This window comes from Morchella importuna (assembly GCF_003444635.1).
Source record: "Morchella importuna strain M04M26 chromosome Unknown Morimp01GS053, whole genome shotgun sequence".
In the NCBI taxonomy this organism is placed as follows: domain Eukaryota; kingdom Fungi; phylum Ascomycota; class Pezizomycetes; order Pezizales; family Morchellaceae; genus Morchella; species Morchella importuna.
In genome coordinates, this window is record NW_025763450.1 from 174,338 (window position 1) to 202,290 (window position 27,953).

Sequence of the window (27,953 nt, forward strand, 5' to 3'; positions counted from 1 at the left end):
ATCTCTCGGCGCACGTATCCACGAAACAAGGTCAAAAGTCCAAGCCAACACGAGCAACGCGGCCAAAACAGACAGTCTACAGACAGTACCTACAGGACAGTGACCTGAGTAAATACCGCACATATACACACTACTATACATACAGAAACACATAACACAACATAGCATAGCATAGCATAGCAGCACACTCTACATACAATCTAGCCTAGCTCACGTTGTACCTAACCTACCTACCTACCCCAAACCTGATTCTGCAAAACCCCATAGCAAAAGTGGCCGCGAAGAAATCAGCGCCCCGGAAAGTAGCGGTGGTGGACGAGGAGGGGGGGATCGAGGATGGTGTCGCGACGGCACTTGTCATGCACGGCCTACGAGATGATGACGGTTACGGGAGTATCAGCAGTGGCCCTGGAAAAGGATATAATGCGCGCTCCTACCACACCTTCCCCGCCGTAGATTACGAGCAAGAGAAACATCAATCCTCTCTGTCGTTATCGTCACGAGAAAAGGGTACTTACGAAAAGAAGACTTGCTCCTTTTCATCACTGCCTTCTTCAAAGATGGCGCGCGCACTGTTAATGTCATTGCTACTCACACTCGCGCTGCTGCTGACGTACTCGTCGGCACTGCCGGTGATGTCGAGTGAGTTGTTGAGTCTGCTACGGGGGCGGCAGTTATCGACGCCGCCGCCGTCGGACTGGGACGATAACACGGTGCCACAGAATATCACGGACTTTGACCCCGAGTCGTGGGTGTTGAGTACGAATAGCTTTCTGCCAAACCATTATCAGAACCAGCCGTATGTTGCAAACGGATACCATGGCAGCCGTGTCCCTGCTGAGGGCGTTGGCTTTTGGGTATGTAGTTTTGCTTTTACTCTCGTCCCACCATATACGTATTTTCCTGTGGATAATATCACTGACACCTAACCCTCCCCAGATTTCCACCTCCTCGCCCGACTACAACCCGACCGAAGTACCCCCCATCAACGGCTGGCCACTCGACAACCCGCGGCAGACGGTGGCCACCATCTCCGGCTTCTGGGACTACCAGCACAACACCACACGCACAAACTTCCCCGAGCTGCTGAAAAACGGCGGTGAGAGCGTCATCTCCGGCATCCCCACGTGGACCACCTTCTACATCACTACCCCCGATGGCCAGCACACCTACGCCCCCGGCGTCGACCCGGAGTCCATCACTGCGTTCTACCAGGGCCTTAGCATCCGCAACGGCGTGTTGACCACCGCGGTTACCTGGGTCCCTGTAAAGGACGGCCCAGAGTATCAGATCACGTTCACGATCCTGGCGCACCGCTCGCGTGTCAACGTTGGCATGATGAAGGTCGAGGTCACCTCAGACACCGACGGTGAGGTGTTCGTTACCGATATCCTGGATGGTGCCGGCGCACAGCGCACCGAGCATCTCGGGAAAGAATTCGAGGCCAGGGACGACCTGATCTGGACTGCGGTGCAGCCCCACGGCATTGAGGACGTTGCGGCGTACGAGGTGTCGACGCTCGACTTTGGCGCGTGCGCGAGCGCGGTGGTGGAGGGCTCGCGCGTGGATGCGTCGGAGCGTGCGTATGTCTCAAAGAATGTATCTACGGTTACTCAGGAGTATAGACTCCAGCTGGCGGCGGGGGAGACGGCGACGCTGTATAAGTATGTTGGTATTGCGAGCAGTGATGCGTTCAAGAACCCCGAGAAGGTTGCCAGGAAGGCGGCGTTGAAGGCCAAGAGGGACGGGTGGGAGCAGCTGCTAGAGGAGCACGATGAGGCGTGGAACGAGCTGTGGGAAGATGGTGATGTGATTGTCGATGGTGATGAGGTTCTCCAGATCTCGGTGCGCGCGACCCTGTTCCATCTCTTGAGCAACATCAGAGGTGCCTCCGAGGGCCGCGGACTGGGCGATAACAGTATCTCTGTTGGTGGCTTGACCAGTGACTCTTATGCCGGTTTGGTGTTTTGGGATGCTGATTGTGAGTTGACTTTTCCAACTATTTATATGGGCCGAGTGCTAACTGGTGACAGTGTGGATGCTCCCCGGACTGCTTGTTCTGCACCCCGACCATGCCGCAGCAATCAACGAGTACCGCTTCCGTCTCCTCCCGCAGGCCATGGAGAACGCAAAGGAGTACGGTATGCCCGGTGCGATGTACCCGTGGACCTCGTCCCGCTTCGGAAACTGTACCGGGACAGGCCCGTGTGCGGACTACCAGTACCATCTCAACACCGATATCGCCCTCGTTCACTGGCACCAGTTCTTGAGCACCGGCGACTACGACTGGCTGAAGGAGCAGGGATGGCCCGTGATCAAGGCCGTCACCGACATGTGGGCTGCCTTTGTCCGGAAGAGCAATGTGACCGGTGAAGACGGTCTTGCGGTCGGCATGTACACTGTCCACAATATGACGGATCCTGTACGCAAACCCCCCGAGAATTGGTTAATGAAGTTTCTAACTAACAGGAATAGGATGAATACGCAAACCACATTGACAACGGTGCATTCACAAACGCCGGTGTCAAGGTTCTTATGGGAATTGCAAAGGCCGCCGCTGAGCTTCTTGGATACCCGGCACCTGAGAAATGGACCGATATCGAGGAGAACATCTTCATCCCGTACAACACCGAGGCCTCGGTCATCCCCGAGTACGGCGGCATGAACGGGAGTGTGGAGATCAAGCAGGCCGATGTCGTGCTGATCAACTATCCGCTCGAATTCCGTCTCAACGAGAGTCAGGCTCTGGGTGATCTCGACTTTGTAAGTTCTCTCCAATCCCGAGTTCCAGTCTCTGAAATCTCAATTCTAACACCACTCAGTACGCCCGCGCCCAATCCCCCGACGGCCCCGCCATGACCTGGGCCATGTTCGCCATCAATGCGGCCGACCTCTCCCCCGCCGGCTGTGCCTCCTACACCTACTTCGTGTACGCCTCGCAGCCCTACATGCGCGAGCCCTACTACCAGTTCAGCGAGCAGATGAACGACAACATCACCGAGAACGGCAACACCAACCCGGCCTTCACCTTCCTGACCGGCCACGGCGGCTTCCTGCAGATTCCCACCCACGGCTTCACGGGCTACCGCCCGCGCCTCGACGCATTCTACCTCGACCCCTCGCTGCCCCCGCAGCTAAAGGGACTAGAGATAAAGGGCATGAAGCACCAAGGCGCCGTCTTCAACGTCCGCATTGAGCTCGAGAACACCACCATCACCCGCGTGCCCCCGCGCAAGACCCTCGCTGCTCGCAACACGACTGCATCTCTCGATGCACCTGTAACAGTGCGTATCGGCACGCGTAACGCCATGGCCGGCGACTGGCAGGTCGCCCTCGGTGAGTCCCTCGTCATACCGACCCGCCGCCCCGACCTCAACGGCACGGACCTGCCCGGTAACCTCGCCCAGTGCAAGCCTGCGTACTCCGACAGCACATGGGTGGCGGGACAATTCCCGCTGGCCGCCGTCGACGGGAGCAACCACACGACCTGGCAGCCGTCGACAAGTGCACCAAGCGCAGTGACAGTGGACCTGCTGGCCCCGACGAAGATCAAGGGCGTGTCGTTCAACTGGGCGAGGTACCCGCCGGAGGCGTGGACCGTGCTAGTGGCGGACAGCGAGGACGGCGAGTGGACGGTGGTTGGGTCGAATAGTACTGTGGAGGTTAGTGATCCATGGAGCAGGGATGAGGCGCTGGTGGTGAGGAGGCATGTTGGAAATGTGACGGTGCAGATGCTGGAGGAGGAGGTGGAGGCAAGATGGGTGAAGTTGGTGATTGAGGGAACCAAGGGAGCTACGGCGGTGGGAGCTACGGTAGCGCAGTTTGGGTTGCTGTAGTGGGTCTGCCCTAATATGTTGGATCTTTGTGTGTAGGTTGGTTAGTTGTGTATGCTATTTAGTTATGTTTTTGGGCATGGGGCCTTTTGAGCGTTTATGTAGTTGTAGTTTTATGTAAGAATGATATATGCTTCTCGAGTAGACTTTCTGCATCACTGACCTGTCATATGTGGGATAACAACCACAAAATAGCGGTAGAGAGGTTTGGTGGAAGTGCCCATTGAGGACTTTATATATGACCTCCAGCGGGGGCGGAGGTGTGGTACGCCAGAATGATGCACCTTCACTTTCGTCGCCTGCATAATCTTGAAGAAGGAAACGTAGGTACCATCTCGCCACATTATCGCGCTATCTAGAGTAGAGTGTGTAGGATCAGCAAAGATAGATAGGCGGGTGGGTGAGGCGGGTTAATTACGTAGGAGGGTCTCGCGCTCGTGGCGGTATCGTGTTATAATTACGGGTGGTATTATATCTCTTGCGTTATTACCTGTATCGTGTTGTAGTGTTGTGCATGCAGTGTCTACTAAACTGCTATGGATGGATAGATAGATAGCTGTAGGTAAATAGATAAATAGATAGATGGGTAGAGATGTAGGGTGGTAGCCAGGGTGTAGCTAGGTGGGTTGGAAATCACACTTAATGAATGGCGGTTTGATTGTGACGGAGGAAGAGTCCTCTCACCACGAAGATATACCAGCCCGTCTGGTATACGTGTTCTACCTGTACAGTACCGAGTGTTCTCTCTCGATGTGAATACAGTGCTGTCAACTATTCTTACAGATATGCTACTTCTGCGTGTACGTAGGGCTGGGAACTGATTCGTGAAATGACGTTTAGATGTTCTATCGAAGCTGACCTTCATTCATGACCTACATGTAGCCAGACAGGACGTAGATAGCTACATCTACTTTAGTGATGGGCACGAGACGAGACGAGACAAACTTCCGCAAGTCTCATTTCGTCCTGTACTCCTCCGACTGAGTCGAGACTTTTCGTCATATGACCACGTAGGCTAGGAAAGCACTGCAATTATACTACATGTGATTAACGGGGATAAAGGGTCAAAGCTTTTCAAAGTTTTCCTCCATCCTATTTTTGAGCTGGGGGCTCATGGAGAATTTATTTAGGTGGGGCAAAAACGTAAAAAAAGTCAAAAAAAAAAAAATCTCGAGACTTATCTCGAGACCCCCCGGCCGGGCCTGCTCTCGTCTCGTTGGCCTGCTAAAAGGTCTCGTGCCCGTCATTAATCTGCTTGTCATGTAGGTACAATATGTACATGTTGTCTACGAATCTCGTTGGATATGTCATTCAAAGAAATAAGATCACAGTTCCAGGCAGCGAAGGGCCGGAATGTGTCCTAACTGGGCTCCTATAAAATAGCTTTGAATAGCTCTAGACATCGATAATAATTGCAGCTTCGAGACTCATCACCGGGCACAATTAACGAATGCTCAATCAATCGATTAATCAACCCGAGACTCATAAAAAACCCCATATCAGATTCACCGAGTGAGCGCTTATGAATGAGTCACCCCCCACCACGGCCACCGTTTTAAAATTTCCCGTGGGGGGGATATCACATATGATATTACTATTCTGATGCACTAGTCTACTTTACAAAGCCTTTTTCAGAAAGAGTCATCTGCGGGGAAGAGGAAAGGAAAGGGAAAGGGAAAACATGTGTAGGCAGCTGGATCATAATCAGATCAGGCGAACCATATAATCGCGGGTAGATTGTGTGGAGATATATGCACCTCTCTCGGGTAAGCTCAGCCAATCAGAGCACAGCGGCAAATTTTATTTATATATAAAAGCAGGTACCTAAATCACATAGTATGATGGTGCTCAATTGGGATTGGAGGGGCTTGGTTGGGGGGGGGGATTGGGATTTGCTGGGCTGGTGTTGGTATAAATAGCAAGCCCTGCCCCTCCCTCCTCTTCCTTCACTTCTCCTCTCAAATTACATTTCTCACATTTCACTTTTCTGCCAACAACTATCAACCCCCAGCTGAGAGACTCAGGGCTTAGGGCTCAGGGTTAGGTTTACTTACAGGTCCCCTCCTCCATCTAGCTGCTGTCGTTAGATTGCACAACGCCTCTCTCCTTCACAGCCCGTCACCCGGATACACGTTCACGACTCTCCCCCGAAACACACACTCTCTCAGAAGGGTCCCTTGACCACCACTACAGCTCACAATGCCCTTTCCCTTCCCCCCCATCAGTCAGTCCCCCCCCCCCCCCCCTCCCTCCCCTCCCAGTCCAGTCCAGTCCCCTCAGGAGCTATCAGAGTATCAGTAGTAGTACTAACACCTCCCCCACAGGCCCTGAAGAACGAGCTTCCCTCAAAACCTCCCTCAAAGTCCACGAAGACTACCGCCTCCTCCTCTACCTCCGGCAATGCATCACCAACGTCGAGAAGGCCATCCGCGCCGGCGGCCCCCTCACCATCGGCGCGCGCGAATTCGCCACCCTCCGCCGCGTGCTCACGCTCGCCTCGCAGGCCAAGTTCGACGACGCGGGCCTCTACTACCGCGTCTCCGAGATTGGCCGCGCCATCAGCCACCTCATGAAGCCCGACGTCTACGGCGCCGACATCGCCTGGACGGCCAGCAAGCTGTGCGAGCGCTGGGGGCGCGGCGAGTTTGCGCCGGGCCCCGTGCCGCTGGACGACGACTTTGAGTTTACGAGCGACGACGAGGAGGAGCGCGCCAGCGGCGATGGGTGGAGTGAGGATGGCGATGTGCCGAGTGGCTGGGAGGATGGGGGGCTCATGCGTGGTATCAAGATCACCAGGTCCCGCACCGGGGGACGGACGTACAGTCTCGACCCGGCGTACCCACGCCGTGAAGCTGCCGTGTTTGGCGATAACGGGCTGCAGATCGGAGAGTAAGTCTACACCCCCCCCCCCCCCCCGCCCCCCATCCCCGGGGACTTCGGGGAGGTTAGCTATACCTAGAACACGTGCTGACAGCAAAACTTAGTTGGTGGCCGTACCAGATCTGCGCACTCCGCGACGGCGCCCACGGCTCACGCATGGGCGGCATCCACGGCCGCATCCAAAGCGGCGCCTTCAGCGTCGTCATCTCCGGCAACGTCGACTACGAAGACACCGACGCCGACCAAGGCGACACGGTCTTCTACTCCGGCTCCCGCGGCAACCGCAAAGACGAGGACCTTCGCGGCAGCGACGTGCCGCCCGTGCTCACGAACGCCACAATGTCGCTCATCAAGTCCGAGCAGACGGGGCGGGCTGTCCGGCTGCTCCGCAGCCAGAAGGACTCGCGCTGGGCGCCGTCGGTTGGCATCAGATATGACGGGCTGTATCGGGTTGTTAGTCATGTTACGTTGACGACGGAGGAGGGGGTTGGGTTTTATCGCTTTACGCTCAGTAGGTGCCCGGGACAGGTGCCGATTGATAGGAGCCGCCCGAGTCTGGCGGAGAGGAAGGAGTACGTGAAGATGACGCATAACCGTTAGCGTTGGTTGTGCGGGCATTATCCCGGGGGTGAAAAAAGGTGTTGAGGGTCAACGCGGGGGTGTGGGATAGGTTTTTTTTTTTTTTTTAAATTACACGTTTCTCTTCTTTTTTCTTTTCTTTTTCTTGTGAGTGTGTGTGTGTAGGTTATGTTCTTTTTTTTTTATTATATAGCTTGTAGGTAGGTACGTTACATCTAACTAATCGACAACTCGGCGTAAAAGGAAAAGGAGGGGGGGGGGGGGGGGAGGGGGAACAAAATTATCATTTACGAAGCAAACGAGGGTTTCTTTCTGTATTTCTTTTCTCTTTTCTTTTTTAATTTTGCTTATTGATTGATATGTAGGCTTATTGAATGAATCAAACCAGAAGAGCCATCTAGAGAATTAAAGCGCAGTTCTAGTCCGCTCACTCACTCACTCCATTGATCCCCATTAATTCCTACAATTCCCGTGCCCGTGAAAGATCACTACACAAAAAACCCATATGAAAAACAGCACCCCTGAGGTTGACAAGCACCTAGCCATGCATATCTACATGTAGCCATCCATCTTTCCATCCACAACTCCTTCCTCCATCCTCCTAATATACACATACCAACCCACCCCGCAACCAACTCCATCCCACTACCCACCACCCCACCACACCCCCAAACCCCACACAACCAAACCGAGTGAGAACCCATGACCCACCACCACCCACCCTCCCCTCCCCTCCCTTCCCACGCAACTCCCCATCTTGTACCTGTGTACAGCGACACCAATACGAGGGCGCACAACTATCGTGTCACGCCGTCTATCAATGTCCTAATTGGATGTGATGTGCGACGGCTACTTGTAGTGGACTAGTAGGTGTAGGTGTAATGGTACTCAGTACTGTTATTTGGTAGAGTACTGTCACAACTCGATATGCCACATCTCAATACGCCGGATCCCTTGCTGTCCCGCACGAAACCCTCTGGGACTTTAATTTAATACTGTAAGGTCAGTTTGCTATCCCGGATCTTTTGCTATCCCGTACAAAATCCTTCAAATCTTGGCAATCCGACATATCGAGTTGTGACTGCAGATACCTAATACGAGGTGTAGCGTTACTAAAGTATATACATGCCTTCAGATTTGATGGCTGGATAGATAGCTAGATGGATGAAGGTATGTATAGAGGTACACATGGATGGTTATAGTTACGAGTACGAGTACGAGTACGGGGGAGCACTAGTACTGGGCTTTAAAGCTTAATGATGTTGGTGTCTCTAAATCTCGATAGATACTGCTACTAGCTAGTACAGAGAGTATGTTCTCTAGCAGTGTACTCTAGAGAGCACCACTTTATGTAGAGTAGAGAGAATAAAACCATGTACCCACTCCATCCAATCATTAGATCTGTATCCATCCCGTTAGATCTGGGAACGATATGTCCATCCCATCCACAACCGCACTGCAGCACCCCCCACCCCCCACCTCTCCATCCCAATCCCCATCCACCTCCCACTACTCCCAACCAAACCCCCCGAATATATCGAATCCTAGCGTCCTCCCATTGTGAGTAATAACACCTCCGTCCACCTCTACCTATACGTGTTTATCCCTCCCCTACCTACGTTGCCTGAGTCACCACCCCGCAGAGCCTCACCTCACTTCACAAGGCAACCAACCCCCGCATGCGAGAACCAACCAGTCACGCACGCGCAGTCTGGTGTTACTCTTACTCTACAAGGATCTCACCCCCCGCCCGACTCAACCCAACTGGCCAGAGCATCATGTAGTGTTACTTGTTAGTCTGTGTAGGGTGGAATACATAAAGTCATAGATAGGCAAGTTGTTAAGATGTATGTTATGTATGCTATGCTATGTAGGTAGGTAGAGTAGCAACCACACTGTAGACTCTCTGCCAGGGCAAAGGAGGCTGAGAAAAATGCGCTGCACTCTCTCTACGTAGCTGCCCTACTGCTACCTATTTATCTTACTATCTTACCTGCCTGGCCTAACCTGCCCTACTTAAGTAACCCCACGGAACGTCCATCGATCCGGAGGTCTGTTCTGCCGTTCTGTTCTGTTCTGTTTCTGTTTCCCTCTCAGTCTCTGGATGTGATACGGAACGACGGTGTTTTGGTTTCTGTTTTTTGTTTCTGTTTTCCGGTTCTGGCCCTGGTTTCCTAGCTTCCTGTTTGATTATTAGCCATCCCACCGCCGCCGCCGCCGCCGCGCAGCCCCACGCCCGCCATGCACACGCACAACCCCCCCTCCTCCACTGCAGCGCATTTCGACCCCACCACCATCTCTCCGACCACCTCCCTCACCATAACACTCCACTACTCGCAGCACCCACCCCCTTGTCCCACCTCTCCCACCGGCACCCCGCCCCCGCCCCCGCTCCCCCCAAGCCTCACCCACCCCACCCCCCACGACACCACGCCCGCCCTCCACCGCGCCCTAACCTACCCCACGCGCCACCGCCTCCACTACACCACCCACCTCCTCAACAGCGGGTGCCCCGCCTCCGTGCGCGACCCCCAACTCAATACCGCGCTGCACATCCTCGCCGCGCGCACCCCTTGCGCCGTCAACACCTGCATCGTGCGGCTGCTGCTGCTGCCGCAACACGGCGCCGACCCCGACGCACTCAACGCCGCGGGCTACACGCCGCTGCACATCGCCGCGAAGCGCGGCAACGAGGACGTAGCGCGGGCACTGCTCGTCGGCGGCGCGAGCGTGGACGTGCGGTGTGGGAGCGGGGGCGGGGGTGGAACGGCGCTCCACATTGCTGCGCGGCGGGGGTGGGTGAGCGGTGTAGCGCTGTTGCTGGCGGCGGGTGCGGGCGTGGGGGTTCAGGATGGGATGGGAGCGACGGCGCTACATGTGGCGGGGAGGATGGGGATGCGGGGGTGGGGTGGCGAGGCTGCTGATGGGTGCGGGGGCGGACGTGAATGTGCAGGATGGGGAGGGGAGGAGCGTGGTGCATGTGATGGCCATGGCGGGGAGCGTGGAGGGCGTGAGGATGTGTTTGGAGAGGGAAGCGGATCTGGAGGTGAGGGATGTCGGGGGGAGGACTGCGGGGATGGTGGATTGGAGGTTTGCGGTGGATACGGTGAGGTTTGAGGAGAGGAGGAGGAGGGGGGGGTAACGGTGGGGGTGAGGGCGGCGGGTGCTGGTGGCGAGGAGGGGAGAGAGGGGAGGACGTTGAAGTCGGCTTCTTTGTGTGAGGATTCGGATTCGGATTGGTGAAGGCGGGTTGGGTTGTGTCGGGCCATTTTGTAGGTGGTTAGATGATCTTCCTCCCCATTGCTGTTATTGGTATAGTCCGCTCCTTCTTCATCACCATTAGCAGACGTTTATTCTTTATCCCATTTATTCCATCGCATTTATTCAACTATTTCCTCAATCCTCCATGTTATGGTTCGGGGCTTGGGTTTACTTATCTTTAACTTGTTGTCTATTTATTTTTTTCCGTTCTTTTCGGTAGTTGGGAAATGAATTGAGAATTATTGCGTGCGTGCATGATCGATTGCGTGCCTGTGATGTAAGGGCCCAGGAGAAGTTGATGCATCGCTGCAATGGGTGTCAGATGTGCTGTATAACGTTTTTTGAGCAGCCTGATGCCGTACCTACAACTATGCCGTCCCAGGAACGGAGGACAGAGTCAGAAATTAAATCAATTATTCGGTTGTCGGAAAAGATTAGAATACTTCTGGATATTCCACTACATGACGGTGTGAGTTCCGGGCAACGAGTTGTATTGGTTCCAATATATCCTCCCAAACGACCAACGAACGGAGTGCCAATCCAGCAGGCATCCGGAATATCCAAACAGTCCATCAGATGGGATACCCAATCAATGGATGTCCAGTCAATGGGTAGGGTCTAGCTGCGAATGGGCTTGTCAACCCAGTACTTCACGGTCCAGTAGGTATACTACATGTAGCTGTATCATCCCACAAGAGGACAGCCTGTACTCTAGAGGGCGAGTAGATATCCCATCCTCTATATCCAGGTCAAAGTGGTGTAGCTAAAGCGAGGATAATCAGCAGTAGTTAACCTGCAATTGGCCTATAGGAATTAGGAGAGAGACGAATCGAATCGAATCCTCATTTTATCGATCCCCCGTCTAATGAACACCTAGCGTACATCCCGTGGCCTAATTAAACCAATGCCAAGGCGAGCTAGCTAGTATCCTCACTCACAATATCTGTCCACAGTAACACCCCGGTATCTAGAGATGTGGCTCTAAAGCTTTGGTCAATTGAGCATCGCATGGCCAGAGTTGGGAACCTTCGCTTTCACGGCCGACCCATGTATTTCCACAGTAATTACAACGCCTTGCGTACACAGCAAGTCTTACAGAGTGCGCACATGGGCCTGCCTAGATACAGGTAATATCTTTTGGGCTCTGTAATCTAGAGTAGCACCCAAGGTTGTCGATTGTAATTGGACCAGAGTACATGTAGTTATGTATTTACAACTCTCCATAGCATTTACTGGGGCACAATTGCCATATCCTATATTCCAGTTCTCCATCGCAGGAAGAGTAGAGTACAGGAAGGTAAATACTACATGTATTGTTACCCCATATCCCAATCCCCATCCCAATCCCCATCCCAATCCCACATACCATCCCAATCCCACATCCCATCCCCACTCACCATCCCCGACCCTCACACCCATACCCCCAACTCACTTCCTAAAGAGCCTCCCCACCACTCTCCCCACCCTACCTACCTTACCTACCCTACTACCCCACGCCCGCCCCCTACCCACCCCCACCCGCCGGCACAATCAACCGGGCCATGTACCACCATGGCCATATACACATACATATGTAGCCGCATGTCACTTCCCTACCCACATGTACCTACATGTACGTACCCTTCGATCCCCTCGCAATTAAGCGCGGTGTGGAGGTGTCTACACTAGAGTACCCCCGGCTAATTAACCCAACCCACCCCAACGTAGCTAACCTAACGGGCGGGGACGGGCGGACGGGCGGACGGGCGGGACGATCCTGAGAAGCTTGGTTCTCTAGAGTACTCTATGGCCAATTGGGCTGTCTCTATCTACTTACTTATCTATCTGTGTATCAATCTAGCTGTATGTATGGGTGGAGAGACAGACAGACAAACAGCCAGACAGACGTCAAACATCAGATTATGCCCACAGGCCAACCACCCATCTACCCATCCAACCATCCAGCCATCCAGCTAGCAAAGTGGTTGATTGGGTACCGCCAAACCGGTCCCTAATGTCCGGCGCATAACATGGCATGCAGCGGGGTGTGTGTGCGTGTGTTGAAATAAGGCAAGGAGGGGTGGTGGAGGGTGGGAAGGTGGAACATACAATACGCTAGCATTCCCATACATACATACATACATACATACATGTGTTATTGTTTTTTTTTTTTGCCCACGTCTTCAATTCTTCCTCACCTCCATTCATTCTCCATCTCCTTTTCAAAACAAGACAGACAGAGACAGACAGACTAGAAAAAGTCCATCTATACAAGACAGTATCCAGGTCCAGATCCACTCGCCGGTCGGTGATATATCTCCACACCCTCTTTACCGTCCGTCCGTCCGTTTGTTTCCTCGGTGCTAGCTGCTGCTGCGGCGTCTAGTCAGGTCTACTATTTCGAAACAGCACAGCACAGCACAGCACAGCGTCTACTAGGCCGTATTCTCTCGCAGGCACAGCACAGAACAGCGCCTATTGTGTCCACAGGCCTCTAAGCTAGCCGCCATACACCGCGCGCACCCTCATATTCAATCGGGACCGACAGCCGCCATCCACCCACCCACCCCACTCCTCCACTGCCCCACTCCTCACCAACCACCACCACACCCCACCACCGCCCCACACACCCCACCACCCACAATGCACGACTGCCGCACCAACGGCGGGCACTTCTTCGTCCACCGCCCGCAAGGCCACGCCTTCCGGTGCCGCCGCTGCAGCGAGCGCTTCGCAAACAGCTGGTCCTCCACCTCCACGCCCACCTCCGCCTCCGCCTCCGCGCCGCGGCGCAAGCACCCGTGGCGGTGCCTCATCGAGCGCTGCGAGTACGTCGCGTGCGACCCGTGCTCGAGCATCTTGATGGAGGAGCTTGCTTCGGACCGGGAGGAGGTGGAGGGTAAAGTGGTGGAAGTGGGGAAGGTAGTGGGGGAGGGGGAGAAGGAGGAGAAAATGGGGGAGGAGGCGGGGATGGAGGTGATGGAGGTGGATGATGAGGAGGAGGGGGAGGGCGGGTATGAGGTGCCGGCGATGGTGTCGTGTAGGACTGCGAGGCAGGCGGCGGCGGAGGCGGCGATAAAGAGGGCGAATGTGAAGAGGGCGCCGGTGAGGCATGGGGGGAGGGGGAGTAGTGTGGTGTGCCTGGTGGGGGTGGGGAGGGGGAGAGGGGGGGGGGGGGAGTGAGTAGGCGGGGGTTACATCTTTTTATCTTTTCCTGTTTTTAGTATTCTTTTTTTCCTTGCCCCCTTTTTTTTCTTTCATCTTACTAGCTGTCCTTTTTTTTTTTTTACTCGCAGCATTTATTCTTTTTTCTTTTCAACCATATAGCTATCTATTCCCTTTTCACCGCTCTTAGCATGTATTTTCAATTTCTCTTCTTCTTCTATTTCTTCTTCTTACGCGGAGCAGAGCAGAGCAGAGCAGGCACAGATACAGCCAGTAATCATTACGTTGCATTCGGAGTCCCCCATCTCCTCTCCTCACCCATCTCGTAATGTGTACGTAGCCATCTCCCTTCAAGTTAGTCACCGGTGTTTCAGTCATGTCACCAACCCCCAACCGCATCACTCTCACCAGCTCCATCGCTCCACCATCATCTCTTACCACTGCTCGTCCATCTCAATCCCTGCCCGCGCCCCCCCCCCCCCCCAAAACACACCAAAACGTGACCGAGTGATAATCCATGATGTCACCCACTACGAAACAACGACGGCACCCGCTAGCCCGCCGCCCCCCCAAAATAGCCACATCTCGCGTGTTGGAGGGAGGGTTTCCGTAGTGAAGGGGAGGAGGCTGAGGTGCATCACCACGCCCCTCGCCGAGAGCCCCCCCGCCAAACTGCCGCTGCTAATATCTACTACTAAACCGCCATCTTAAACCACAATCTCTAAGCTATCTCGAGACCCACCACCACCACCGCCACTTTACCCCTCCACCCACTCCCACTCCCCCCACCGCCATCTCCATCCACCCCACCACCCCACCACCCCACCACCAACAACAATGCCCCCCACCCCTTCACCCCCCCCCTCCCCCCCCGCCGCCACCACCACCACCACCACCACCTCCTCTCCTCTCCCCTCTCCACCCGCCCGCACACAACCACATCCACAACCATCCCCTCCGACACCACCGAGTGGGACCCCTCCATGGTCAGCCCCGCGCGCATCGACCCCTTCTACACCCCCCGCCAAAACACCCCAACCATCAAGCCCCCCGCCGCCCTCCCCGCCATCGTCCTCCCCGCTGAAGGCGTCTTCAGCGTCAGTTTTGTCGATCCCAGTCCTACGCCCACTCCTACGCCCACACCCACACCAACCCCTCCACCGCCGCCTCCTGTACAGGCGAAAAAAGACACCGCACAGCCCGCGCAGAAACGGAAAAGGGCCCCTGTGGCTAGTCGGAAAGCGGGTACGGCTACGGCTACGGCTACGGCCACAAGTACAAGCACAGAAGCACCGCCCAAGAAGCGGCGCGAGTCACACTCCATCACCGCACCCACAACCACAACCGCCGCCGTCGGCGCCAGCGCGAGCGCAGAGTCCGCCTTCACCGCGGCCGCGGCCGCTGTGGGCATCAGCGCCGTGGCCTCCGCTGGCACGAGTACCATCAGTGCCGTCACCGCCACTGCCTCTTTACCCACCCCCACCACCCCCACTAGCACCACCCCGACTACCCTCACCCTCACCACCACCACCACCACCCCCCACCCCCTCCAACACATCCCCCTAATCGACCTCTACCGCGCGCACTTACACCCACCCCCCACCCGCGGCATGAGCATCCTGCACACAAAGCTGCCCTACATCGGCGAGCGCACGCTGCTCGACCTCGACCTGTCCGGCAGCGAGGCCGACGGCGTGATGGGTGTTCCTGAGATGCGAGGTCTCGTGGACAGCCGGGATGGAGGTACGTTGTGGAGAAGATTGGAGAGTGTGGTGAGGGATGGGGAGGTGGGGGGCGTTTGCCGGAGGGTGGTGAGGTTTGTTGAGTGGTCTTAGATGCGGGGTGGGGGAGGGAGGGGTGCGATGGTTGGCGTGTGATACCCCGGATCGGATTCGTGGGCTGTGCTGGGCTGGGCTGTCTGATTATTACCTACCTACTTACTTAGCATTGGCAGTGTCGTTGCTGGTCTGCAGCTCCCTTGGCAGTATCAGGCAGGTACCAAGTATCCAATTAACTTTAACTGGTAATCTCTAGTCTTCTACTTCTTCTTTAATCTTCTTCTTTTTTTTTACTTCTCTCTACGCCTTTTCTCTCTCTTTAGGTCTCTTATATTACACTAGGTCTCTATTGCTCTATTGCTCTGTTGTTCTATTATTGTAGATAGCTTTATTTTTCCTTTAATTTCTAGCCCTCTGTATCTTTATTTCCTCCTCCTCCCTAATCTTCTAGCGCACTTATTTCTAGATCTCCGACTCTACTTCTAATTTTCTCTCTCTACCTCTACCTCTACCTCCTTCTCTGCTTCTCTCTTCTCTCTACTCCTCTCTAGCTCACCCTCTCGATTCTGCACTCCTGTATATAACATGACCGCCTACATGTATTTATAATTTATAAAGAGCCGCAGCCACAGCCACAGCTACATATACATAACACATACACATACACATATACACAGCTATCTATGCGTGGCTACATGCCTGTCTTACCGCAAACCGGCCAGACTGGGGTATGTACTCATCCTCCTCGTCCCACCCATCCCACACATCCTCCACATCCTACCCACCCCACAACAGACCCAGCGAGCGCACCACAGAACCGACTATCATTCGGATCATGAGCCATCACTCGCCCATCGTCAGCACTAGTGGTCGCCGGGGGGATGGGGTGAGTGTCGGCTGTGGCGCTCGTAAAGAGTATCTATGGCTCTATGGCTCTCCCGGGTATTGTCGGCTGGGAAGGTTGGTGCGGGTGGGTGGTGGTGGTGGTTATGCAGTGTGAGTGATCGTGGTTATAAATTTGTATGTATGCAGCCGCCCCGGCCATCACTCTAGACGCCCACCACAACCACCAGCACCACCGGCCAACCCACAACCACAGCCCCACGCCTCAGTCAACAGTAACACAACAAAGAACGAGCAGCCAAACGTAACGACGCCATCACCGGGGCCACAGATCCCCCCCCCCCCCCCCCCCACGGGGGTTTTTAGTGAGTTGGATCATGAGCCATCACTCGGCTCAAACACACCGAGGCCTAGGTCGCAGATCTAAACTTACTTATCAACCGAGTCGCCAATTAGCTGGATAGCGCGCGGGCTGTTCATATATATGTGGACTCGATCTTGTTTGGTGATATATCGCTACCCAGACCTAGATAGATATCGGGGGAGGGGGGGGGGGGGGGGGGTCCTTCCAAAACCTCTCTTATTCCACCTCCCAGTCATACTGGGCCCCCTATTCTCTATCGTAGTCGGATACGTAGACCTGCTTGCCGGCGCTGAGTACTGGGGAAGGCGGGGCTTTTGCTATAACTCCAGTTAACTAGGATCCTTGGTGCGTTGGTGCGCAGGTATTCATTCCGGACAGATTCTCATGGGCGAGTGGTCTACAGAGCTAGCGGTTCTCTGCCTGCTGGCATGGGCGCCCGGTGGTTGTGGTTGTGGTTATTGGGGCGGGAGTGGTGGGATTTGGGATTTTGGATGGTTTGGGATGGTAGCATTTGCGGTGCTTTTTGCTCGTTTTTTTTTTTTTTTCGTTCTATTTTTCTTACTGCCGAAATGCCTGTTTCGTTGGGGATGCTGAGGCCGACGACTACATAATACATGTATGTAAATACATGTACCTACGTTGTATGTACTATTAAACCCACAAAACGGAAAAGGCCCAAAATGACACACTTTGTGGTATATATACTTGATGCAGAGCAACGCAAATTGACACAGTTCAAAGCATCGGGCTCTTTTAGAAGAACTTATCTTCTTTCACGAACTAAACAAAGTCTAACCTACACATGCATCATATGATATTTAGATATCTTACATGTAGTTACAAGTAGAGTAATAACTTCCGGAATCTTGCCGTCTTCCATTTTGTTTTGCCATGAACTAGCAGAACTATAATAATCATTCGTCAACGGCGGGTACGGCCCAAAAAGGCCCTATCGTTCCGAATTTTAGTAATAGTTTGTTTTGTCAACGGGTTCTTCTAACAGAGCCCGAAGCTGTTTGAACTGTGTCATTTTGGACCGCAGAAGTGTGTCATTTTTGCATTATGTACTATGTCTTACTCTACACCAAGCGTACCGGAAAGTGTGTCATTTTAGACCCTTTTCCGTATAAATATATATATAAAAAAAATGCATTTGTCAACGCCAGACCGAGCAAGAACATTATTTTTCGGTGGCGGCATGATGCTAGCAGATCAGCTATAGTACATGTAAGTACAATACCGAATTGACCAGCTAGCCACTGGAGCAAAGGAATTGACAACACAGAGCCAGGTAAATATTCCATATTTCATGTGATTAACGATATGTATATTACTCTTCATGCGCGCAGGGTGGATGAAAACTAAAGTCTCCCCCCTCGCGCTCGTGGAAATGATCAAAACGCCAAAAACCCACGCCAAGCCCCCCCACTCCCACACAAGCTTTCTTTCCTCCACCTCGCCAAGGATAGAATATCTCTCCACCTCTATCCTTAACTATATCTTCCCCAGCGAGTATTTATGCAGCCATAAACACATTACTGCTTTCAATACGGCCCCTGGCGGCTCTTCAACTCCCGCAACCATGCAGGTCACAACAAAGCCCCACCAACCCACCCATTCTATCCTTTGTTCCCATATCCCAACCTATAAACCCCCCCCTCCCGACCCACTCCCCACGTCCACCCTCCTTCCCCTACCCCATCACATCGCACCCAGAAGACTCACCATAAATGCCAAAAATGAAACTCATGACCACCCAGCCCTTCACCGACGTCCCACCCCCCGGACACCTTCTACTCTCCCGCGCTCTCAAGACCCTCCGAAGACGGCTGCGGACATGGTCGCGGAGGCCCGTGGCCGCGGTTATTCTTGTCTGGACGCGGAGACTGTGGGCATATGCATGACTATGGGGTGTTGATAACGCTCCGCGGATAGCTGGCTATGATATCGTAGCGGGTGGGTGTATGTATGCATGTATGGCCGGTGCAATCTATGTATGATACAGACGGCACGCCAGATAACATGGTTTCTGATGGATAATATTTGCTACAGGGCCGCATGGCGCAACGGAGCGCCGATACTGCTACCGGCGGAGCGGACCTTTTTTTTGTTGAGGGTGGTATATATCTTCATGAGCTATCACTCGACCCCATGTACTCCAGGGACCGTCGTACATTACGGTGGCCATTCCAGATTAGGCGCATCAATATTAGAGAGATGGAATAAACAGGGGCTTACTACACGACTACAAAGTTCTAAAAGCAATCCGCCCCGTCGCATCAAAACTCATTCCCCACTTATATAATAAATAGTGAAAGTTATTCAAGACTGCTAGCTTCAATTCCAACAAAATCTATGTACCCTGTTCAAGCATCTTGGTATCTAAAATAGGGAATAAAATCAAATGCATAACACAGATAAGAAACAGGACCAACGAAAAGAAATAACAACTGCCGCCACAGAAAAACCAAAGAAGAGGAAAACCAATAAGTATTTTAGTCCCAATCCCGAACCCAAACCCAGCCTTCGGTTTTTAAAGAAAAGAAAAGAGCGCAAGGAAAAATCATTTACATAAAAAAAGAAACTGACATTTAATATTCACAATTAAGCAGCCGGGGCATCCTCATATTTATCCCAGTTTGCGAGAACCTGCCCGATTCTAGGACTGTTCGTCAACTTGTAAACATCCTCAAAGTATTCCTTGGTCAAGGCAAATGGTTTCGCAGTGACGTTTGGAATGTATTTTCCGATAAGCTTGCTGGGGTCGATAGAGCTCTTGAGGATCTTTTTCATCAAGAAACTTCTAAATGGCTTGACACCGCTGCGCAAGAAGGTCGAGTGGAAGGGGACATCGATTCCACGAAGAGGGATTGTAGCAAGACCACGCTGGAGTTCGAGTGGCTTCGGCTTTGCCTTAGTTTGCTTGGCACATTCTTGAATAATCTCGACCAACTTCTCCTTTACACTCTCAAGTGACATTTTGGCCATGAGAGCTTGGATATCAATTTTCTGGACCTTAAGGAAGTTGAGGACATTGGTAAGGCAGTCAAGGGCGCGGAGCTAATAAAATTAATAAAAGATTCAATAAAGATCACGACGGGGGGAATAAAACTCACATCTCCAGCGCAAACATACTGCTGATTGGCAACGTTGTAGTTGACAACTTCCAGTAGCCACTTAGTCTCCTCCGCAATGTTATCAACAACATATTGAAGAGCTTGCTCGTTGAAGGTTTTAGAGATCCTGCTAGGATTGACTGCGACCATCGAATAGTTACTCCTTCCCTCAGCGTCACGTTCAACAGCGACTTGCATAGTCAAACCACGGTAGAACACAACAGAGACAAGTGACTCAATGGGCATAACTTCGGCAAGCGCGGCAAGTGCAGAGTATTCACCAAGCGAGTGACCAGCGAAGACGGAGTCACGCTGAACCAAACCTCGGGATCTCATGTCCTCGAACGACGCCTTCTCCATGAGTGTAAGTGCGGGCTGAGTGAATTGGGTGGCGGACAAGAGACCGGTAGGCGAGCGGTAGGTGTAGGAAGTGGTGTTTTCATCGATTTCTTTGAAAATCTTCTCAGACTTAGTAGAGCCATCGGCCATGACACTCTCGAAAGTCATTGACATATAGTTCTGTCTGATAGCCTTTCCACGCGGACCGCCGAAGTGAACAGTGAGCTCATTCGGGTTGTTCCTGACGATGTTTGTAATTGAGAATCCTTCGATGAACGTTAGTCAATTTGAGCTTGTGCATATAAAATGATTGCCAACATACCATAGTTATCCATAAAGTGCTTGTCAGCTCGCTGCCAAACCTCTCTAGCAACGGGCGAAGAATCATACAGATCCATTCCCATTCCTTGCTCCTGAGAACCTTGCCCAGTGAAGACATATGCTGATACCGGTTGCTCAACCTCTGCCTCTCCAACAATAACCTTCTCCTCTGTCTCCTTGTTGGTCGTTTCAACCCTGATGATCTTCCTACCACTAACCATACCAATGTGGTGTAACTTGGTCTCGATATCGTCATTCGGCAACACCATTCCGACAAATGAGCAAGAGAAAGACCTAACACGGCCGATATTATTCTCAGCGGCCCATGTCTCAACAAGGGAGCGAACAGCTGCAGATGAGAACATTCCGTGGGTAATTGTTCCCTTGAGGTTAGCATATTTGGAGAAGGTTCTTGAGACGTGGATCGGGTTGAAATCTCCAGAAACTCTTGCATAGGCCTCATTGCTCGCAGGAGCACGGATGATAAGCTGTGTTCCCGCGTTGAGAGGGATGGCGTTTTCAAAGTTGACTGGCTGTTCGATACTTGATCCATGACGTTCCAGGTAATCAATGACTGGGTTTCCGTGGCTCTGACCGGCATCGTACACCACAGACGCGACCTGGATAATTTCCTTGGTAGGAAGTTCAATCAAAACCTCTCCGACGGTCTCAACGGAGCTAAAGACCTTCTCGCTCTTGAAGCGGATAAAGCTAGAAAGACGGAAAGTGAGAGTCTTGTTGAGGAGTTCAGTCTCCGGCTCATCAAGCTGGAACCATTCCTTGGATTTAAGAACAGCAACATCCTTACTTGAGGTCAAGGTCACCTGCATGGGGGTCTCGACCTTCCTCTGGAATGTGTTTTCATAGTCGGTGTAAACACCACGGTAAAGGAATTGGGAGATGACTTCCATGACTGGGCGCCCGCCCCTCGAAATCGTTCCACAAACCTCAACCATCTTGCCTGATGGCTGGTTCAAGACGGAGTTGATATGAGCTTTGGTGTCGACAACATCGTCTTTTTGCAACGGCTCAGCGCCTGGGAGCATGCGGAAACTGTTTGACAAATGCACAAGTCTAAGGAGGTCTCCGTCGATGGTTCTTGGGAAGATAGCCTTGATGATAGCCTTCCATCCGACGACAATCGCAAAGTCCATGGGGGCATATACAGTTTTTCCGGGTCTCTCCACAAAAGCCTCACCATTGTTACCAACAGCATGAACAAAGTCAGCGATTGCCTGTCCGGTTACCGTGCTCTGGCCGCCCTCAAACACGTCGGTAACAGATGCGTCCAAAGGAACCTTCTCATCACCAAACCAAAGGCGGTAATAGAACTCTTTGATTCTGTCGTTTCTGCCCTCCATGACTTCGCGAATGGGGGCATATCCGGTCTCTGGGTGGTATTCGAGCAAAATGGGCAATCCAACCGACTTTCCGAGGGCAGTTCGCTCCTCATACATGATAAGGGAAATTTCCTTCTTAGCTGTCATCTTCACCTCCATGGTCTTGACATAACGTCCACTGCCTTGGTGTTGTTCTTTGACAGTGATGACAGTCTTTTCCCAGTCATCAACATCGGTAATCTCAACCAGCATGCCATGCGCGGGCGAAAAGATTCGCTTCATCGGGTTGTCTTGGTACTTGTTGCCTTGAACAAACACAGCAGTGGTAAAGAGCGCGTGCCTCCATGAGCGTTTGTTTCCCGCAAGCAGCTTCAACCACGAGTCCGCATCGGGAAGAGCGCCTTGTGATGGCGAAGAGGATAACCTATAAGTGACTTTGTTCGCTTCCGAAGAAATAGTCAACCCATCCACCTCCTCAACATCTCCAGCTGCCGTCAATTTTCTGCCACCAAAATACTCAATAACCGGGATAGCTGCTTGGTCTCCGTTGTAGAGATCCTTGGTCAATGAGGCAATGTGGGCATTGTGAACACCGTCCAAAATTTCTTTGATGGGTTCGTTGACGATCGTAGAGTACTTTGCAGCCATGGGACCCTGAAGAATACAAGTCCTTCCAACGTCCTGTCCTACAACCGCTTCGAGATCCTCAGACTGCCAAAGAGAATCTTTCTTGAACCAATATTCGAAATTCTCGTCAAGAGAAGGAACAAAAGGCACTGGCTTCTGGCCCATCCTCTGGCAAAGTAATAAAAAGTGTTGCATGTCTTGAGCATTTATAAGCTGTGTGTTGGCTTCGGGATAGTGGCTAAGAATGGTTTCAACGGTGGTGAAAGGATCATTCAAATCCGCATAGTTTTGGAGAAGTGAAGGTTGGCCTAGGGCGGTGGTGAAGCGCTCTTCGACACGGCGGATGAAGTCACCAGCGAGACGCTTCAGTGAGGGGTCGATCCAACGAGACTCATGCTTCACGTACATGAGTTCAACCATGCGGCGAACAACTTCGGCATAAGTCATGTCCTCAAGGTCAACAGCTTCGCCGGCGGTATTGCGACCAAACCATGTCTTCTGAAAGTCGGCATTAAGACGCTTTATGATGTAATCACGTTGTTTTTTGAGCTCAACGAGACGTTTAGCTTTGTCGAGAGCGAAAATAGTGCGATCAAACTCAGCCCTGCAGATTATTATTAGTCATGCTCGGTTTAATTGGGGTTGTGAGCTAATTACCAAAGCTTCACACCACGAGTAGCAAGCTTGTGAATAGGTTCACCCATCTCCGACAGAACAGTAATAACACCTCCTGCAGGACCCTTGTAGGTTTTTTCCCAGTCCTTGTCATCCAACCCTTCGGCTTCACAAATCGCTTTCTTAGCCTGTATCGATATAAGAATTCCGGGTTAGTAACTATACATTGATATGGAAATCAGGGAAAATGTCTCTTACATTCAAACTAGTGTGGGCCTCTTTAGCAGTCATTACTCTACTGGCGAACAAAACACCGTCGAATGGCATCGGGGGGTAGTGGAACCTCTCGGACCACTTTCCGGTGAGGTATGGGTATGTGTCTTCAGCGCCACCGAAACCAGACCCAGCAACAAGTGCGATGTTATCACACTTTCTAATTCTTCCGTACATTTGCAGAATTGGCTGATGGAAATCTTCAAAAGAATGATGTCCACCGCCACGGCCACCAGTCCACTGAAGGATAACTGGGAAGGTTGGGTTCGCTTTGGCAATGTTGATGACCTGCTGGATGGCGTCGATAGAGCCAGGCTTGAAAGAAATATGCTTCAGCCCAATTTGTTCAATGTACTCGTTGGCAACCTCAATAGATGGCACACCAGCACCAATTGTGAGACCTTCGATCGGTACGCCTTCAGAGCGAAGCTGCTGGAGGAGTGGTATTTGCCAGGCCATAGCACGCGGGTTGACGTAGATCAAATTGACAGTGATACCAGCACCTGGTGTGGTACCCTCTTCGATCTTGCGCAATGCTTCGGTGAGACCTCGTGCATTGTAATATCCACCACCAGCCAACTCGATCTGGTATCCAGCATTCATCGTAGCAGCAACAAAGTCCCACGGGACGGTACAAGGAGTCATTCCTGCAACCATTACCGGTGCTCTTCCCAAAAGTCTGGAGAACTTAGTATCGACGAAGGTTTGGCCTTGCTTAGTCTTGACAAGCCTTGGTCCATGCTGATCGAGCCAATTGACAGCGTATCTTACAGCATGCTCGTCATCCCTATCAAATAGCTCCGGTTTATACCCCACCTCACTATTGGTTCCCTCAAATGCTCCGGCAACGATTATTCGGACACCAGTGCCATCCTTGTTACGGTGTGTGAGAACCCCGAGACCGGAGATACCACCGGGACCAAAGTCCAAGATATGGGTTGCCTTAGGGAACACCGTGGCGGCCTCCCAATGAACTGGGAGCCTGGTGATCATATTAACAAGTTCGGAAATGATTGATTCATCGCCCTTGGCAGTGCGGAGATCCTCGCCGTTGTATGTATTATAGACTGGGATTGCAAGATCTTTTCGGTTGAAAGATGTGATGCCCTTGAGATCCTCTTCGATGATTGATGTTGCTGCCTCCAAGTATGGTGAATGGAAAGGCGCAGAAATGGGCAGAAATCGGTTGGTGAATCGAACCTTCCTCTCGGTGAATGGAACTCGGTTCTGATCCAGGCCGGTCGGCGCCTTCACCTTCCTGAGACTCAGGTTGAGACCATAGAGAGATTGTGGGGGACCAGTAACAACGACGTTTCGGGCGCCATTGATCAGCGAGATGTGAATGTGCCTGTCTGAGGGTAAATGGTGATTTGTAGTATCCACATGTTGTTGTACCTGAGCTTGTGAAAGATCTCGGACAGACAACATGGGAGAAGGTGTGCCTTCACCTGCATTGATTGAGTCCTGGAGAACGTTGGGGGCGAGTGATGTACGGGGGTATGTTTGCTGCGAACGACACCCAATCCAGAATAGAACCGTCAAGGAATCGTGTGCGACCTGGTAAAATGATTCCCAGGATGATGATGAGGCGATTGCAGCAGCCATAATGACACCCTGCGAGTGACCAGTGGTACCAGAAAATCTTTCTCGCAGTTCGCCCGGCTCTTTTCCAAGAATCTTACAAGTAACGAAATAATGCGCCAATTGGACCAGCCCAATCAAGGGAAATGAAACTGGCGCAGAAACAAGATATGTGAGGTCCGGCGTGGCATCTTCATCCTGTAGCCACCTCATAACATCCAATCCTTTCGAGTATACCTTTGCCGCCTTGGGATCCCGTGACAAGGAGCTCAATACATGGGCGCAAGAGATCAAAAACTCTTCAACCAATCCGCCATAAACATTGTGCAACTCCCGGAGCTCGTCAAAGTACTCCTCAATGTTTCCCTGGCCACCGAAGACGGCATAGATACCAGCCTTTCCATCAGTAACGGCGCGGAAAAGGGCCGATTCGTGGGCCTTGATTGGGCGGTTTGTAGCCTGACGGGCAGCATAGTAATGCTTCACGACATCAAGTCTTTTTGATGGAATACCGGGTAATTGAGCGGCCACAGCGTGAACTTCATTTCCTCTCAGGAAACGAGATTCAAACTCGCTCAATACAAGTCGCAGGACATCTTCGTAGGTTCCCTGAGCATCATCCTCGCCCTCAAGAACCTGCTGTGTAACGTATCCCAAGAAGCGGGCAAGCAATTCGGGCACGGATGATGGCTCGTCATCGAGAGCCAATTCATCTGTGGGGTTAGGCAAATGAGTAGAGAATCGCTGACGAAGCTCAGATGCATGGTAGTGGAGGGCTGTTGGAACGAGGAGGGCATGTTCCAAAGAACCATGGGTGAGCACGAGGGGGCGCAGAGAGGATGCAGAATGAGGGGTAGAGACCCCAGTGGTTGTTCCTGTAGTGCCGTACATGATCAAGTGTGGTGAATTGTCTTGCTGGGTGTAAGGAATTGGTTGCCCTCGTCTTAGAAGCTAAGAGGTCAGTCAGTACGATGCAGGCAGAAAAACAAAATCGAGAGGATTCCTTGATGGCAAAATCAACTGCGCCTACTATCATATATTCCAAGAGGGAAACTCACGAAGGAAGCACAAAGCTCTAGTTTAATTAATACTGATTCCTCAATTAAGTGGAAAATGGGATGAAACGAAGAGAAAAAACTTGTTCAATTCCTGATCCTCGGTCGTGATGGTTCGTGAAAGAATTGATTAAAGAGGATGATGGAAAGGATGGTAGAACTAGAGGGAGAGGGGATAGAGAAAGAGGGGGGAGAAGAACTGAAGTAATTCTAGAGGAAGATATGGAGGGGAAATGGAAATGGAAATGCGTGGCACGGATTAGAGTAGACTAGGACGCAAGGACTCCGAGAGCTACCAAAGCATGCAGAACAGAGCTATTTTCTTTTTACAAACGCACGCACCTACATGCAGCGGCTTTCTCTGAAATGTTTTTTTTTTCTTCTTACCCGTGAGGGGCAGTAACCCTGACAAGAGCTCAAATCGCGGGCAAAATGTTGAGGGGAACAAGTTGGGTCAGGCCAGGGCCCCGCCTCTCTGGACCCAACTTGCCCCTGCAGCCCCGTTGCCTATCGCTGGTCGATCCAGGACCCTTTGGCCCTCTTCGGACTTCCCAACAACGGTCTGGAATATTCCTCAACCTTCAACAAACAATAAATAAAGGTGTGGGTTCCAAAGTGCTTCATCTCATCCCGAAAAACGAAAAACATCGCAATCGATGATCACTATGTGCTCTCTTTATCCTCGGCTTCTCGATAAATACGACTGCTAATCCCATCGACGAAGATTACGATCACATTGATTACGATGACAATATAGGTACCGACCGAACTTTGATGGGAATTGGTTGTATGTATTACTTGTTGGGAGCAGCAAGGAGTCAATTCTCTTATCAGAACTATAACCGTGCTATACTTGCCACTCACAGACATCGCGATTCCAACATGAGCTCATACGTGCTTGCGCAATATATACTTACATACCTCTGTAACACAGGGCCCGCGGTGATAGTTGCTTATTTCATGTATGCAGTTCTCTACCGCGGTGGCGGGTCTGTAAAAGAAAGCTTCATCTTAAGCCTATTATCGTTGTCACCGAGATTCGGGCCGAAAGCAACCAATGAACTTTCTTCCGGTGGGCCGAAAAACTGGAATTGAAGCAAAAGCAAAAGCTTTAGCGGCAGCCCAGAAAAATCTCGATAGGTAAGATTATGTAGAGTAGGTACTGTCGTTCACGGGGTATTGGCGGACACTGGGTGTTGACGGATTGCAGGCAAAACTTGGCTTGGCTGTCTCTTTTTTGGTTTGTTCGTCAACACCCAGTGCCCGTCAATACCCCGTGAACGACAGTACTTAGCATCTCAAGAAGGGGGGGGGGGGGGGGGAACGGAGAGGAAAGGAAGCACAGGGAAACATTGGGGTATATTTGCGGTGAAAGGTGCGGTTTTTGCGTAGGTCTTGACGCTTGATATTCCAAACAAGACTGGGTCCCAACACTTTCCGATCCCTGCGTTTCAAAAACTAAGAATCTGCGGGTAGACCCCACCAAGGGGGGGTAAAGAGCTTCCCTTGAGAGTCACTGATAGAGCGATAAAGTGTCCTGGCGATAGTGCCTGTAGCAGGCCCTGTAGCCCCAGTGGTATTGGCTTGAAAGAGAGGACCTGGTGTTGAATAGCTTCATTTTACTTTCTCCTCCGTTGCTGCATGAATTGCCTTCTTGACCCCCCTCACTCTCCACGTCTTCTCTTTACCTACTTCAATCCATTCTCTCCCCTCCCCTCCCCGTGCGTTGACTCCCCGTATCCGCCGGCCAATCTCCATTCCCTTCTTACCATTGACGAAAACGAAACCTACCACCAAGGAGTTTAGACAGTAGCTGCACCGGAACGGCCATTAATTCAATTCTTTTTTCATCATTTTTTCCGTCGAGGACTTCTACTTCCATCCATAAATCCTCTAGACAGGTTTTGATTCACGGGCTTCACGACTGTCACTCTTAATACCCCGCCTTCTCCACCTGGAAATCTTTTAATTCCAAAAGCTTGAACATCCTCATCACAAGCAACC

At 52.0% G+C, this 27,953-nt stretch overlaps 5 protein-coding genes across 5 annotated transcripts; 4 read left to right on the forward strand and 1 right to left on the reverse strand.

Moving 5' to 3' along the window:
* Nucleotides 1-359: 359 nt before the first annotated feature.
* LAJ45_10957 (uncharacterized protein) lies at nt 360-3,836 on the forward strand (the record flags this gene model as incomplete). Its single annotated transcript, XM_046120471.1, has 5 exons — nt 360-857; nt 940-1,981; nt 2,034-2,422; nt 2,476-2,763; nt 2,823-3,836. 5 exons carry the CDS (start codon nt 360-362, stop codon nt 3,834-3,836), a joined length of 3,231 nt encoding a protein of 1,076 aa, XP_045966350.1.
* A 2,196-nt stretch (nt 3,837-6,032) lies between these two features.
* LAJ45_10958 (uncharacterized protein) lies at nt 6,033-7,313 on the forward strand (the record flags this gene model as incomplete). The annotated part of the gene is made up of 3 exons (XM_046120472.1): nt 6,033-6,057; nt 6,158-6,722; nt 6,818-7,313. 3 exons carry the CDS (start codon nt 6,033-6,035, stop codon nt 7,311-7,313), a joined length of 1,086 nt encoding a protein of 361 aa, XP_045966351.1.
* Nucleotides 7,314-13,175: 5,862 nt separating this feature from the next.
* Nucleotides 13,176-13,715, forward strand: LAJ45_10959 (uncharacterized protein; the record flags this gene model as incomplete). The annotated part of the gene is made up of 1 exon (XM_046120473.1): nt 13,176-13,715. The coding sequence occupies one exon, from the start codon at nt 13,176-13,178 to the stop codon at nt 13,713-13,715; it is 540 nt and encodes a 179-aa protein (XP_045966352.1).
* Nucleotides 13,716-14,680: 965 nt separating this feature from the next.
* On the forward strand, nt 14,681-15,532 carry LAJ45_10960 (uncharacterized protein; the record flags this gene model as incomplete). The annotated part of the gene is made up of 1 exon (XM_046120474.1): nt 14,681-15,532. The coding sequence occupies one exon, from the start codon at nt 14,681-14,683 to the stop codon at nt 15,530-15,532; it is 852 nt and encodes a 283-aa protein (XP_045966353.1).
* A 3,754-nt stretch (nt 15,533-19,286) lies between these two features.
* Nucleotides 19,287-25,785, reverse strand: LAJ45_10961 (uncharacterized protein; the record flags this gene model as incomplete). Its single annotated transcript, XM_046120475.1, has 5 exons — nt 19,287-19,742; nt 19,799-20,403; nt 20,460-23,029; nt 23,083-23,228; nt 23,299-25,785. 5 exons carry the CDS (start codon nt 25,783-25,785, stop codon nt 19,287-19,289), a joined length of 6,264 nt encoding a protein of 2,087 aa, XP_045966354.1.
* Between the last annotated feature and the right edge of the window lie 2,168 nt (nt 25,786-27,953).